The sequence below is a fragment of the Triticum urartu genome, chromosome 2, assembly GCF_003073215.2.
Source record: "Triticum urartu cultivar G1812 chromosome 2, Tu2.1, whole genome shotgun sequence".
In the NCBI taxonomy this organism is placed as follows: domain Eukaryota; kingdom Viridiplantae; phylum Streptophyta; class Magnoliopsida; order Poales; family Poaceae; genus Triticum; species Triticum urartu.
In genome coordinates, this window is record NC_053023.1 from 589,456,989 (window position 1) to 589,473,303 (window position 16,315).

At 48.5% G+C, this 16,315-nt stretch overlaps 2 protein-coding genes across 3 annotated transcripts; both read right to left on the reverse strand.

The window, feature by feature from the left end:
* Positions 1-8,619: 8,619 nt before the first annotated feature.
* LOC125538967 (protein LOW PSII ACCUMULATION 1, chloroplastic) lies at positions 8,620-10,342 on the reverse strand. Of its 2 annotated transcripts, none has more exons than XM_048702299.1 (4): positions 9,870-10,342; positions 9,173-9,781; positions 9,019-9,069; positions 8,620-8,938 (listed from the first exon to the last, which is right to left on the reverse strand). In XM_048702299.1, exons 2-4 carry the CDS (start codon positions 9,760-9,762, stop codon positions 8,800-8,802), a joined length of 780 nt encoding a protein of 259 aa, XP_048558256.1. In that variant the 5' UTR covers positions 9,763-9,781; positions 9,870-10,342; the 3' UTR covers positions 8,620-8,799. The 2 variants fall into 2 exon arrangements, with proteins under 2 accessions (XP_048558256.1, XP_048558255.1); XM_048702298.1 differs by having other exon boundaries at positions 9,865-10,342.
* Positions 10,343-10,639: 297 nt separating this feature from the next.
* LOC125538966 (putative disease resistance protein At3g14460) lies at positions 10,640-14,306 on the reverse strand. Its single transcript, XM_048702297.1, has one exon. The coding sequence runs from the start codon at positions 13,518-13,520 to the stop codon at positions 10,818-10,820; it is 2,703 nt and encodes a 900-aa protein (XP_048558254.1). The 5' UTR covers positions 13,521-14,306; the 3' UTR covers positions 10,640-10,817.
* Positions 14,307-16,315: the final 2,009 nt, after the last annotated feature.

Here is a 16,315-nt window from a genome sequence, read left to right on the forward strand (position 1 = left end):
AATCCTCAGTGAGTTTTCTCATAATTTTTGAAAATTAACTAACTTTTGGACTCTCATAAAGTTCATCATAATTTTAAAGATGTTATTTAATAATTTAGGCAGTAAAGTTGTGTAAATGTTAATTATAAATTTCTACAAGTTTATCATAATATTTCTGAAAGTTCATATGTGCTATTTGAAAGCTATATTGTCCTCAATGCCAAGCTTTTAACAAAACTATTGGAATTTGCGATTCCCCTATTGTTATTTCCTTTGCATCTGAGGTGAAAGGGAATAGGGCATTGTGGTTATTGCATGTCTCGTGTCTCGATGGCCTTTTAATACATTTGGAAGTAAACTCTGTAGAATCGCGTGGTGGGTACCTGGCATTAGCCTCGCTCCTAGAACAGAACACATAAAAAACAAGAAGGAACACCACACTCATGTGTAGAGCAAACTAGCCCATCAAATGGAACCCTTGCTACACAAAGGTTAGATCGTTTGGGCGTGTATTTGTCTCGTTGGTTGTGATCTTCCCAGCTTGGATGACAATTATTCGTAGATCTAGGGGCTCTTTTATTCAAATGATTTTATAGAATTTATTTGGCATTGGAGACGTTAAGTTAAGATCAAGACTTGAAGGTGGTGTTGTATGTTGGAAATATGAGCAAATTACTACGAGATTTAATCCGAATAAACAGAAGATAAATCATGACCACAACAGCAGAGATTAAACTAATAATGCGAACTAACATAGCAGATGAACATATCACATCTAGGGCACATACTAGAAGCATGAATTCTACCACGATCTCGAACAGGAAGGATAGAATCACATACGGTGCAGCGGGTGCAGCACCGCCGGCGTTGACGTTGTCGCCCATGTCGTCAGCAGTCATGCGAGTGCGCTCCCCAAAAACATGATCTCCCCTCTCCCGTACAGGATCACGAGAGTCGGGGTTCCGGAGGCCTGCTGTCCCTTCTCGCGGTGCACGCCGGAAGGAGGGATGGAGAAGACTTGCTTGGCGGCGCAATGATCTGGAACGGTGGTGAGAAACCATACGAAGCGGCGGCGGCTAGGGTAGACGTCTGCCTGACTATATAGTGCGGGCCGGGTAGGTCGTGGGAGTAAACCCCATCTCCAAGTCGTCACGATCCAAAAGAATCGGAAACGGTTCAGTAATTAACGCGTCCGTTAATTATTAATTAATGACTCATTAATTTTCCCATGTAGCAAAAATATAGACAACGTGCATAGCTCTGTCCTCGGCTCAGCTCAATCCCGCAACCCGCGGCGCGTCGTGACGAGGCGTGGCGTGGCGAGGCGAGCGAGGAGGAGGAGCACGCGTGTAGGTCTCCTCTTCTCATGCTTATACAAGTGGTAGAAGAGCTCACCTTATAAAGAGGTGCAACTCTCTCTCAACTTCCGGGGTGGGACTAAACTTTAGCCTCACTCACTCCACTCACATGTGTGCATGAATGGACCAAGAGAATTTTAGAATTTTAGTTGGGCTTTGGGCCAAAGGCCTACTAGCAAAATTCCAACAATTCCCCACAAAGTCTCATTGGCACATCTCATCATTTAGTTCCAAAACATTGTTTTATATATCGGTGCTTAGTGGAGACTGTGAAGTTGAACTTTCACTTAGAAATTTATGCTACACTAGATCACAACTTTAATAGAGGACTATGCCTTGAACTACAAGTTTTCTGTGAAACTAGTTTCACACAAATTCTTGACCGATATTGGGCTACCGCAAGGCTTCCCTGCGGGTGGAGCGTATACGTCATACTCCAGGGCCTTTCATGAATTTATTAGAGAACACCCAATTCTCACAGACTGCGACGTTAACAGTCAAATTCATATAGGTGTGTTCCTCAGAAGATGTTCTGCAGGACAACATCTCTGCTTACCCGAATAAGCCACTTGGAACACATTAAGATAAGTATCAACCTGCCATGCAGATCAGGAGAGTATTGCATCTTCATGGAGTGGGATAATTAATATAGGGATACTCTCCTCCAAGCTGACCAACAGCTTGTCTCCCACTTCTACTTCACGGGATCTCCGATCACATAGAGTGGGTTACCACTATGGACAACTCATGCGGTGTGTCTCAAACCCATCTCCATCGATGCATTATCTATCACATTACATGATAGACCCTTTGTGAAGGGATCTGCCAAATTTTTTGACGTTTGGATATAATCCAACGTAATAACTCCGGAGTTCCTCAATTTTCTGACAGATTTTAGTCTCCTCTTCACATGCCTTGAGGACTTCATATTGTCCTTAGAACTGTTTATCTTGACGATCACAGTTTGATTTTCACAGTTCATCAGGATAGGGGGTATTGGTTTTTCAACCATAGGTAAGTCCATCAAGAGTTCACGAAGCCACTCTGCTTCAACAGTGGCAGTGTCTAATGCTGTGAGTTCTGCTTCCATAGTTGACCTCGTTAAGATGGTCTGCTTGCAAGACTTCCAGGAAACAGCGCCACCACCAAGTGTAAAAACATAAGCACTTGTGGCCTTAATCTCATCAGCATCAGATATCCAATTTGAGTCACTATAACCCTCCAGTACCCTTGGATACCCGGTGTAGTGAATCCCATAGCTCGCGGTGCCTTTCAAATAGCGCATAACTCTCTCAAGCGCATGCCAATGATCATCTCCCGGTTTTGACACAAACCGACTCAGCTTGCTCACAGCAAAAGAGATGTCAGGCCTCGTGGCACTCGCCAAATACATAAGCGAGCCAATAATCTGAGAATACCTCAGTTGATCTCTAGCAATCCGTCGATTCTTTCGAAGCAACACACTAGCATCATATGGAGTTGGAGAAGGCGTGCAGTCGCTATACCCAAAACGACTCGAGACCTTTTCCACATAATGAGACTGAAGCAGTGTGATCCCACCATTCTCATCTCTCAACAGTTTGATGTTTAAGATAACATCAGCTACTCCTAGATCCTTCATCTCAAAACAGCGAGATAAGAAATCCTTAACCTCCTTGATTAAATCAAGTTTGGTTCCAAAGATCAATATGTCGTCGACATACAGACAAAGAATAACTCCTTCACCCCCACCATAGCGATAGTACACGCACTTGTCACCATCGTTTACTACAAAGCCGGTAGCAGTTAATGTTCTTTCGAACTTCTCATGCCACTCCTTAGGAGCTTGTTTAAGGCCATATAAAGACTTTAATAACTTGCACACCTTTCCTTCCTGACCAGGTACTAAGAAACCATCTGGCTGATCCATGTAAATTTCCTCCTTCAACTCTCCATTGAGGAAAGCCGTCTTAACGTCCATTTGATGAACGAGAAGACCATGTGAGGCAGCCAGTGATAGTAGCACCCGAATTGTGGTCAGTCTAGCCACGGGTGAGTAAGTATCAAAGAAGTCTTCACCTTCTTTCTGGGTATAACCCTTGGCCACAAGCCGTGCCTTGTACTTTTCAATCGTACCATCAGGTCTAAGCTTCTTCTTGAACACCCACTTACATCCTACAGGTTTGCACCCATAAGGACGGTCAGTGATCTCCCAGGTATCGTTAGCTAAGATGGAATCCATCTCGCTATGTACAGCTTCCTTCCAATAGTCAGCATCAGGAGATGCATAGGCTTCTGAAATAGTCCTGGGTGTGTCATCCATGAGGTACACAATGAAATCATCACCAAAAGACTTTGTAGTCCTCTGTCTCTTACTCCTCACAGGAGTTCCATTGTTACCCTCAACAGGATTCTCAATGTGTTCCATCGCAATGGTGGGTTCAGGAATTACAGTGAATTCCTCACTAGATGGAGTAGGTATCTCCTGATTTGATGAACTTGACATATCCTTCATAGGAAATATGTCCTCAAAGAAAGTTGCATCATTTGATTCCATAATCGTACCAACATGCATGTCGGATACCTCAGATTTTATTATCAAAAATCTATAGCCGATGCTATGAAAAGCATAGCCCAGAAGAACACAATCCACGGTTTTTGGTCCAAGCTTGCGCTTCTTGGGAATTGGTATATTGACTTTCGCCAAACAACCCCAAGTACATAGGTAAGAGAGTTTCAACATTTTCCTTTCCCATTCCTCAAATGGAGTCATGGTCTTATGCTTTGTGGGAACTCGGTTTAGGACATGACACGCAGTCATTAGCGCCTCCCCCCACCATTCCTTGGATAGACCCGAAGTGTCTAACATGGTGTTAACCATATCAGTTAGAGTTCGGTTCTTTCTTTCGGCTACCCCATTTGACTGGGGTGAGTAGGGAGGCGTCCTCTCATGGATTATACCATGTTCCGCACAAAACAGATCAAATTCATTGGAAAAATACTCTCCACCACGATCAGACCTAAGTCGTTTAATTTTTCGATCAAGTTGGTTCTCTGCCTCAGCTTTATAGTTTTTAAAGAAAGTCAAAGCCTCATCTTTTGATTTCAGAAGATACACATAACAATATCTAGTGGAGTCATCAATCAACGTCATGAAGTATCTCTTTCCACCTTTTGTCAACACGCCATTCATCTCACAAAGATCAGAATGTATAAGCTCTAGTGGCGCCAAGTCTCTTGCCTCTGCAGTCTTATGGGACTTGCGAGGTTGCTTAGCTTGCACACATACTTGGCACTTGGAGCCTTTGACAGTAGAGATTTTCGGAATTAAATTCATATTGGCTAACCGTGTCATGCAACCAAAGTTAATATGACAGAGTCGTGAATGCCAAATATCAGACTCATTATTGTGGCAAACATTATTAATAACTTTAGTGCAAATATCTGACAAAGATAGGCGGAACAAGCCTCCGCACTCATAGCCATTTCCAACAAATTGTCCACACTTAGAAATTACAACTTTATTGGATTCGAAAACCAACTTAAAACCATCTCGACATAAACGGGAACCGCTAACGAGATTTTTATTGATGGACGGCACATGATGAACGTTCTTCAGACGCACAGTCTTCCCCGAAGTAAACTTCAGATCGACCGTACCAACACCTCGAACGATGGCATGTGACCCGTTCCCCATCAGCACGGGTGAAGTCCCTGTTGCCTAGTAAGAAGAAAACATGGAGGCGTCAGCACAAACATGTACATTGGCACCGGTGTCAATTAACCAATCAGGAGATTGAAATACTGAAAGGATGGTAGGAAAAATACCGTACCCTGATTCCTTCATATCAGTATCACCGATGACAACATTAGCGGACTTGCCGCTCTTCTCATGTTCGCGCTCCTCAAAGCGGTTAGGACACTTCGGAGCCCAGTGATTAGGATCACCGCAGAGATGGCAAAGTCCCTTCCCCTTCTTATGAGAATTCTTCTTGAAGTTGGTAGAATGTGATGGCTTGTTCTTTGTATCAAACTTGCCTTTGCCCTGAGTTTTGCTCTTATTGTTTTTGAACTTGTTGGGCTGGGAGTTCTTCTTCTGTACCATGTGGGCACTAGAACCTCCCTCAGCAACTCGAGCACGTGTGTCCTTTGCTCTCGCCTTCTCTTCAACATCAAGAGTACCAATGAGATCCGCAACGGAAAACTCCTGTCTCTTGTGTTTCAGGGAAGTAGCAAAATTGTTCCACGAAGGTGGAAGCTTGGCAATGATGCCTCCGGCAACAAATTTGTCCGGCAACACACACTTGAAGTACTCAAGTTCTTTTGCGAGCGACTGTATCGCATGAGCCTGCTGTACAACAGGGCGCTCATCAGTCATCTTGTAGTCATAGAATTGCTCCATGACGTACAACTCGCTGCCGGCGTCCGAGGCACCGAACTTGGCCTCGAGCGCAGCCCACATGTCCTTGCCGTTGTTAAACGACATATACGAATCCACAATGGAGTCATCAAGAACACTCAGAAGAGCGCCTTTAAAGAGGGTATCGATCTTCTCAAAAGCTTCCAGCTGTGCTGGATTAAGATCGCCCTCAGGCTTGCCCTTGGTGGCATCATAGCAGCCCATGGTCTGAAACCAGTAGACTGCTCTCGTGCGCCACCTCTTATATTGCGCCCCCTTAAAGGCAGACGGCTTCAGATGCGCAGCAAAACCACTCGGAGTAAATTGCCTATAATCAGGTTTTTGGATTGTTGGAAATATGAGCAAATTACTACGAGATTTAATCCGAATAAACAGAAGATAAATCATGACCACAGCAGCAGAGATTAAACTAACCATGCGAACTAGCATAGCAGATGAACATATCACATCTAGGGCACATACTAGAAGCATGAATTCTACCACGATCTCGAACAGGAAGGATAGAATCACATACGGTGCAGCACCGCCGGCATGGACGTTGTCGCCCATGTCGTCGAGACGAGGTTGCCGAGGTCGGGGAAGAAGTCGTCGCTGCTAGCAGTCGCGCGAGTGCGCTCCCCAAAAACCTGATCGCCCCTCTCCCATACAGGATCACGAGAGGCGGGGTTCCGAAGGCCTGCTGTCCCTTCTCGCGGTGCACGCCGGAAGAAGGGATGGAGAAGACTTGCTTGGTGGCGCAATGATCTGAAACGGTGGTGAGAAACCATACGAAGCGGCGACAACGTGCATAGCTCTGTCCTCAGCTCGGCTCAATCCCGCAACCCGCGGCGCGTCGTGACGAGGCGTGGCGTGGCGAGGCGAGCGAGGAGGAGGAGCGCGCGTGTAGGTCTCCTCTTCTCATGCTCATACAAGTGGTAGAAGAGCTCACCTTATAAAGAGGTGCAACTGTCTCTCAACTTCCGGGGTGGGACTAAACTTTAGCCTCACTCACTCCACTCACATGTGTGCATGAATGGGCCAAGAGAATTTCAAAATTTTAGTTGGGTTTTGGGCCAAAGGCCTACTAGCAAAATTCCAACATTGTACATGTGTTCAAGAATGTTAGACTCATGGCAAGGATTTGAATAAATCTAATTTTGCTTAGTAAACTTTATGGTAATGGTGGTGTCTACAAAGTGGACAGAAACAAGGAAACTAAGAGTCTATAAGGAACAAAAAATGCTCGTGATGAAGGGAACAAGGACCAATAACATTATGTAGCAACCATAGTTGCAGGTGCATCCGATGAGAAGCTAGGTGTGGTGACATCTTTTAATCGATGTTGATAAGTATGAGAATGAGGACTTGGCGACCAGTTCATGCAAGTAAGCAACAAAGGAATACCCCAGGTCCAAACATGCACATGCGTTCATGTGAAGACGACATGTTCGCTAAGGTGATGTTTGATCAAATTAGTGTCCAGTATGTGTATGGGGCTACAATTGGACTTGGAATATGCGCAAGGTGGGGTGATGGAGTCGAACGCGGGTAAAACCAAAGCTAACATATGAAAGACACGACGAGGAGCCAAAATTAGACTATACAAACAAGTAGGCTAAACATGAGAATATGGAAGAAGGCTATCGCTGCCCATGGCTGAGGCATGAGGGCTTCACAAGCTTTGTCTTCGTCGTTGTACTAGGTTGATTTACTGCACGAGGCATCTATAATCATGTATGTGGATGTAGATGTTGATCGATGAACCTCATTAGCAAATATAGTCCGCCATGTAATAGTTTAATCGCAAATTTGTACTAGCATCCAATTGCTAAGTATATTGAACTTCATTTAAGGCCTCTTTCATTCGCAAGATTCCTAAAACGCGTGCACACCCCCCCCCCCCCCCCCCCCCCCCCCTCCCCCAAGGAGCCATTTTTTTAGCCGGTTGGGGTCATGCTGGCAGAAATTTTGGCATGGGAGGGAGAGTTTCCCAGCAGTGCCCCTACCCAACAATAAAGAACAATAGAGATGAGAGGAAAAAGAGATGAATAGTGGGAGAGCTGAAGGCATGCACGTGGGTGGGCCTGTTGCATGTAAGAGAGATAGAGAGAGAGGAGAGAGGGAGTGGGTGGGCCTGTTGCATGTAAATAATAGCGCCGACGCTTCCGTCAGACCCCCCGACTCCCTGGGTTTGGGTTGGGATCGCCGGCTGTAACTCTACTCAAATCCGGCACAAAACAAGGTGGTAGGGGCGTGACTGGGGTAATTTTTTACTAGCGATGCTAGAAAAAGGCCTTGGGTGAGGGGGGGGGACTGGGTGGAGATGCTCTTAGGGCATGTACAATGCATAGCCTCAAGGTGATGCCTCGCATGCCATGTAGGATCAGATATGACGTAAAGTAGGTTCGGATAGGGAAGCAGGATCCTCTCCAGGAGACGGGTGTTTGAAAAGAAAAAAATGTGGTCCGATGACAAAAGCTGAAAAGGTTGGAATGAAAAGTAGAGATGCATGTGTACTAGAGTCTTTATTTTCTATTTCTTAATGAGGTCCACTAATGATAGCTTGCATTGGATAGAAAAAATTAATGTAGATGCCTCAAATTACTTTTTGTCATGACGCATATGTATCCATATGCCATCATTGTACATGCCCTTAGGATCAAGTTGGAGTGGACGAAAGTTTTTCTATAACCTAAGGAAAGTTTTCTATGGAATTGTAATTCAACGAATCAAACAACCTATGCAGCGGAAAATCCTAAGGTTTAGAATCCTCCAAATTTCCTTGAGAAATTATTTGAATCAAAGAGGCCCTTAAGGTGTCCATTAGGTGGTCACATTTTCGTTTATGATGTTTGCTCAGATGAGGCATGCCTCCGTTTCGAAAAAAATATGTTTGCTCAGAACTAGTCAGTCAAGCTTATCTTTAAAAAGAGTCAACCTTACATCTTTTGTCATCGTGACAGTTGCGCATGAACTAATCAATTCAGACATGCCCTTGCCTGCTTTACATGTGTGTAGCATGCAAGCTTGCAAAACCACACGAATTTCAGAAGACAGAGCACGATAAAAAAGCCCGAAAAGAACCTACACTCTCCCGTCCATTCCATCAAAAAGTCCCGACCACATCCCTTTGACCTGCGGCAGCTGCGCCACGAACGCTTGCCATGGCGGGTAGCCCACGCCGCTGCCCCGGACGCGCCCGTCCATCCTCAGCGACAGGTACCTGCGCACAAGCAATTCCATCATAACAATCCAACAACCCGAACAGCTGAAATGTTCAGACGAATCTGCAGTGCTACTCACACGGGGGAATCAGGCGTCACATTCGCCATCTTCTTCTGCTCAGCCAACCATCTGCAACAAGTTTCAGAAGCAATCAGCACAAAGCAATTCGCCATTGTCAGTTCTCCGTGTGCGAGCAAGAGCGTAAACTAGCTGGGCCTGAGCGGCCTCGTACTTTGCCCACTCGGAGGTGTACACCGGCGTGAGCTGCCAGAGCCTCCTGCTCTTCCTGGCGACCTCGCCGTCCTCCGCCTCCGCCTCCCCGTCGCCGTCCTCGCCGAACTCCAGCGCCGGCGCGTTGCCGTCCGTGGGGAAGGGCAGCACCAGCACGCCCCTCTCCATGAGGTCCCTGAGGAACGGCCTGCTCCGGCGGAACGACTCGGCGACGAACTCGGCGGGGCCGGCGACGATGACGAGCCGCGCGCTGCCCCGCAGCTCGCTCAGCGGCACCACCCGGCCGCCGTCGCCGACGCGGAGCTTGAGCCTCGACAGGTTCTCCTCCCGCGTCAGCCTGGCCACCTGCGCGTCGCTGGCCTTGCGGTCGCGCGAGTAGAGGAACGCGAAGACGGCCACCGCCGCCACGTCGATGCCCAGGCCCTTGAGCGTCTCCGGGACGCCCGCCGCCCTCGCGGGGTTCCCCAGCGCCGGGAGGAGCTGCGTGAGCGCGATGAGGCTACCCAGGCCCGCGCTGGCCATGAAGGCGAGGTAGAAGAACATGCGCACCGACCGGAACGGGGACAGCACCTCGCTCCTTATCTTGGCCATGGAGCTGCTGCTGCCGCCGCTGCGAGAGTCGGACGAGGCCATGAACGACGGGCCCAGAGCCGAGCCAAGCACAGACAAGAAGAAAGACGACGGGGCGGCTACCTTACCTCGTTGCCCGGAGCGGCGGAACGGGGTGAGGAGGGCTTGTTCGCGGCGGAGCACCGGGCGCCGCGGCGTGCTCTGCTGCTGCAGGATAAGGAGGCCGACGGCTTCCGAGAAATCGGCGGGAGAAAGAGGAGCGGGGCGGGCAGGGAGACGGTGGCGGGGGAGGAGGGGATCGGCCGCGCGGCCATCGTCATGGAGCTGCAGGTTCGCTCGCTGGCGCTGCGTGCAGCAGACCGGAGCCTCTGGCTGCGACGGAGGGTAGGATTTCCCTTTCTTCTCCTCTGCTTTTTTAACCGCCACTCGATTTGTGGCGGCAATCGCAACAGCAAGGCGGGCAAGGGAAGGAGAGGAGAGGCCCACGCTTGGCCTTGTAGGCAGGCTGCTGCCACTTCGCTGGAGTTTCCCTGGCTTTCTGAATGCCAAGTTGCTGTGTATATTCTCTCGAAAGAACAAGTTGGTGTGTATTTTGGCAGTACCAGTGTCCAGATAAATTCCAAATATGCTTACTGCCATTTGAGCTCCTGAGGCAGAACAAATATCCAGATGGTATTGGCAAGACTGCAGCACGGTTACACTGTCAACAAATGTAAAGCTGATGCATTGTGCAAACTGGGCGTAAGCTCAGGAAAAAAACTGCAGCATTGATCTGTATTCAGATTACTAGCACAGAGGAACTGCCAAGAGCAAGGCTTCATCAAAAGATTATGGTTAAGCTGTGCCAGAACTTGGAAGACAATGCAGTTATCTGTATGCAGATTTGTAGCGTGCAAGCTGAACAAATTGCACGCATTTTTATTCGAGTTCCGAGACAGACCAAATTGTCCAGATGAAATTCAAAAGGACACTCCTATAGAAATAGTATGGTTACAATGTCTCAGAGGTGCAAGCTTAACTCAGTAAGCTGCAGGCAACACAAACTGATGTTCACTCTGATCTCGGAGTCGCAGGGACTACACCGTATTGTAAGAAAACTTGAGCTTCTTCAACTGCTCCTCCAGCAATGGGTGACACTTCTCGAATGACAACGTCCTCAGGGAGACCGGCAAGCCCGTATGTGGCAACGACTGAATCTTCGGACAGTTGAATATCCGCAGGAACTGGAGAGTCGACAAAGTGTACAGCTCTTCGGGGAGTGCAACAAGATTCCCACAGTCCTGAAACAACACCTCTTGCACCGCCGGAAAGCACCAACACAGCTTCTTGTTGTGAGGACCATGAACAACCACGGAATCGGTGGACTGGTAGAGGACAACGGTCTTAAGGGCAGGTGATGTGCTTCTCATCATCATGCTGAGCAGAGAGGTGCTACTGATGGTCAGGCACTCCAGCTTCTGTAACCCCTGGCCTTTGACGACGTCGAGAAACATCAAGGGATCAAGGTCTGTCAACCTAGGGCAGTTCACAATATGCAGGTTGATGAGTGACGAAAGGTGGTGCAGTCCACCCAAGGATCGCAGGCTGCTGCAGTTATCGACATACATCCCTCGGAGTGATCGCAGCTGCGAAACTATTTCTGCCGGAAGGGATAGTAAGTTAGGACAGTTGTATATAATCAAGCTTACAAGTGAAGGCAGGTTGTGCAAGCAGGATGGAAGTGATGCATCGACATGGCCGCATGATCTCATAAGCAACTCCACCATTGATGGCGGCAGGGTCAGTTTCCTTGTGGGTGGAAGCTCTGGACAATTTTGAATTTCCAATACGCGAAGAGAAGCAAAGCCCCGAAATCTTTCCACAGGGAGCAATGCTAGTTTTGAGCAGTTCATAACAGTTATTTCGGTGATTCCCTGCAAGCTCTGTGCCTGTAGACACTCATCGAGACTCCTGAGGTTTCTGCACCGTATGATGTGCAACCTCCTGAGGGAAGAAGGGAGGCTGGTGACTTCAGTTAGGAAATGGCAGTTGGAGAGACTGAGCTCGCACAAACAGCAAAGTTTTCCAGCCTGCAACCAAGATGGTGTTTGGATGCCACTGTAGTGCTTCAATTTCAAACTCTCAAGGTTGGGATGGGGCTCAAATGATTCAACAATAATGCTTTCTTGTGAATACTTGGCATTGCTGACTTCCGCATTACCAGTTTTGCTTGAAGACCATTCCAGAATCAACCGTTGTAGGTGCGCCTTTGTGCTCATCTTGGCTTTTAAAGCATCATCCTTCACAATATTCTCAAGATTCGTAACATGTAAAGTTTCAGTCAGCTGTGTCATGTCCTTCAGTTCGGCGATTCTGTGCCCTTGTCCTTTCGGAATTTCAAATACCAACGAGTTCTCGAGTGATGTCAAATTGCTTATATTGCTCATCACCGAAGTAATCGGTTCATTCACGTAACATTTCCTCAGATTGACTAATCTAGTCAAACCTTTGGGATGGTTCTTCAGAGGGACGTTCAGTACATTCAGAATTTGCAAATTGCTTAGTTGGCAAATGGAGTCAGGCAAACATTGGATCTTTGTGTAAGAGATATCGATATACCGGAGAAGTTTCAAATTGCCAATATTCCTAGGGAGCTCTTTGACCGCACACCCCCGTAGCACCAGCACGCGGATATTACTCAGTTTATCAAACAAAATGTCAAGTGAGCAACTCAAATCTTGCCCAGACATACCGAGAATCAAAAGTGACCGCAGCTTTGTGTATCTACCCAGTTCAAGAAACTTGCTCAGTTCAAGATGTTTGGTGCATACTGACAGATGGCGAATGGTTGAAGGGATTTTCGGAAGGCATCTTTCATCAGTCAGACAAAAACATTCATCTATAGAGAGCGACTGTGCAAGATCAGACATCAGGTCATGCATGACATAACAGGAGTCACTGAACATGTGTTGCTGAAAGAAGGACCTGCTGAGCAATTCTTTCAAGCATATGCTCCCAAAGTCGCCTTGAGGTGAGATGAAGCCTTCTGCAATCCACATGTCAATAAGAGTGTCCTTCCCGAAGATATGCCCTTTCGGAAATATCGCGCAGAATGCGAAGCATTGCTTGAGGTGTGCCGGGAGGTACTGGTAACTCAGTCGAAGAGCCGGGAGAATCCCCCCGGCACCTTGCTCAAGCTCCCATAGTCCACTTGCCATGACTATGCTCCAATGCTTTGTGCTCATGTCAGAGCTCAGTGCCACGCCGACAGTCTTGGCAGCAAGAGGGGAGCCCTTGAGCCTGTGGGCAATCTTCTTGCCAATGGCCACCAATTCAGGATGGCCTGAAGGGTCCTCATCGCCGAATGCATACTGCTTGAACAGCTCCCAGTAAGCCTCCTCCGGTAACCCATTCAGACACAACAGCTCCGCCGCTCCGGCCGCATCCGCAACCTTGGAAGAGCGACTGGTCACCAAGATGGCACTTCCAGGATGCCCAAACTTCAGTGGTGCGATGAGCGTCTGAAACTCCACACTGTCCTCACACCAGGCATTGTCAAGGACAAGAAGGAACCTCTTGGAACTGGCCAAATCCCTGAGAACCACCTGAAGTGAGTCCAAATTGGCAAGGCCGGTTTGCGCCGCCGCCCCTTTGGTCGCCGACTCTATGATCGCTTTGGTCACCAGCGTCACGTCCGGCGATTCCGGCAGGCAAACCCACATCCGCAGGTCGAAGTGGTCCTGCACCATCTGGTCGTTGTACACAACCTGCGCCAGAGTGGTCTTCCCCACGCCGCCCATGCCAAGGATCGCCACCACGGCCACGCCGTCACGGCTCTTCCGTCGCTTCGCGCTACAGCCGCCCCCGCCGCCGCCGGAATCGTGAGCACGGACTGGATTCAGAAGCAGACGGACCACGTCCTCGCGCTCCCGGTCTCTGCCGAGAACCAGGGGCCTCCTGGCGAACGAGCTCGTCTCCCGGAACGCGCGCCGCGGCGTCGCCTTGCCGGCCGCGTCCAGCACGGCGAGGGCCCGCTCCAGGTCGGTGCACGCGTACTCGAGCCGAGACCTGACGCCTCTGGCTCTGTCCGCCGCGCCGGTGACCAATCCGCGCAGGAAACCGCGCACGGATGGGAAGAGGCTCTGGCTCGCCTGCTTCTCGTCCGTGGCGAGCTCGTCCGCGAGGTCCTCGGCGTCGCAGGCGGCGTCCCTGAGCCGTGCGAAGAGATCGGCAACGCCGGGGTTGGCGAACCGCCACTGCTCCGCTCGCTCGACGAGCGCGTGCACGCGGGACAGCACGGAGCGCAGCCTGCCCACTTCGTCGCCGAGGCCTGCGTGGGCGCCCCACGCGCCGGCGGTGGCCGACAAGCCGGTGGTCCATGGAGGCGGTAGTTCCGTAGTTGGGTTTGCACGAGTAGATGGACCGAGGCAAAAAGAGGTGGAAATGGGTGAAGATCTAAGTAATGTAAAGGCTAGCCATAGTGGAGGTAACTTTTTTTTTTAAAACAGCCTTCAAAGGCCTTTATTCATTACTTAGACGGTTTACATCCGATTGCACTAGGGCAATCAATGAAGCAGGGACAACATCAAAAAAAATTACAGTCGAAGCACTCGCAAGACTCTCTCTAGCGCACCAGTGAGCCGCCTCATTGGCCTCTCTTCTAACATAGTTGAGTCGTAACCCTTGAAAGTTATGGAGATAGGATTTGATTTCGCTGATGATCGGGCTTCCTGTCGACCTGCACTACGTCGCCATGTACTCATCTATGATAGTTTTGCAGTCCGTTTCGATGGTCACCCGCGCCCAGCCCTTCTCCATAGCCAGACGCACAGCTTCCCTGACACCTAGCAGTTCAGCGCAGTACGGGTCAGTCACCCCCGCCAGCTTGCGGCCCCTGGCTAGCATAAGCTGTCCGCCATGGCCCCGAGCCACCAACCCGGTCGCTTATGATCCCCCATTCATGTCCACAGCAGCGTCCGTGTTGATCTTACACCACCCTTCTTCCGGTGGCTTCCATTTCTCCTTTGCGAGACTCTTCCTATCGTCAGCTTCGGAAGGAATGTACATCGATTGAATGAGTTCCTTCACTAGGACCATCGACCTCCCAGGCTGATATTTGACCTCCTCATGAGTGTATTTGTTCCTACTTGACAAGATTGTCCACATGACTGAGATAATGATGGCCACTTGGTCTTTCCCAATGAAGCTGGGGTCAAGCAAGTCCCTTGCCCACGTTAATGGGTGTAGCCGTGGCATCTTAAACTTGAAGAAGGTTTCTGCCTCTCTCCAAAATAGCTTCGCGTGGTCACATGTCACCAGAGAATGGAACAACGACTCCTCTTGATTGCCGCACATTGGGCATGTAAGATCATCCCCTACATGTCTTCGGCACAATTCTTCCTTCGCCGGCAGGAATCCTTTAAGGACCCGCCACCAGAAAATTCTTAGCTTGGGCCGTACCTTCAAACGCCATAGTGATTTCCACACCTCCTCCCCTTGGGTGGAACTGCCAACCTGGTTAAAATTGTTTTCACGGTCTTCCATAAGCATCATGTACGCTAATCGAACCGTGAAAATCCCGGACCTCTCATGGCCCCATGCCCAAAAATCAGGTATAGCAACCCGCGGCCTTGGCATATTAAGGATATCCAGCACATCCGGGGCAATGAAGTTTCTCTCGATAACTTCCTCATTCCAATCACCATCATCCGTCATCAACTCAGACACAAGGTGTATGGGATCACTTCCCATATTATAGACTGGTTTGAAAGTTTTGCTCCCTTGTATCCAGTTATCATGCCAAACCTCCGTAGTAATTCCATCACCAACTCTGCGAATTAAACCCTTCTTAAGCACCTCCCTGTCGGTGATTATGGCTTTCCATGTAGTGGAGGCGCTAGCAGGGCACCCTGCCTTCAAAAATATCCATCTGGGTAGTATCGACCCTTAAGAACACGTGCACATAGACTGTCTGGCCTATCCAACAGTCACCACACCTGTTTGGCGAGCATTGCATCATTGAACAGCTCCAAGTCCCGAAATCCCAAACCTCCCTTGGATTTTGAGATAGCCATCTTCTCCCACGATTGCCAGTGCATTCTTCTCTTGTCGAGAGATTCATCCCACCAAAACTTTGACATCACTGCCGTGACTTTCTGGCATAAGCCTTTATTGAGCTTAAAACAGCTCGTAGAATAGGCCGGTAGGGCTTGAATCACCGCTTTAAGAAGAACCTGAAGGAAATATGCCCTAGAGGCAATAATAAAGTTATTATTTATTTCCTTATAATCATGATAAATGTTTATTATTCATGCTAGAATTGTATTAACCGGAAACATAATACATGTGTGAATACATAGACAAACAAAGTGTCACTAGTATGCCTCTACTTGACTAGCTCATTAATCGAAGATGGTTATGTTTCCTAACCATGAACAATGAGTTGTTATTTGATTAACGGAATCACATCATTGAGAGAATGATCTGATTGACATGACTCATTCCATTAGCTTAGCACCCAATCGTTTAGTATGTTGCGATTGCTTTCTTCATGACTTATACATGTTCCTATAACTATGAGATTATGCAACTCCCG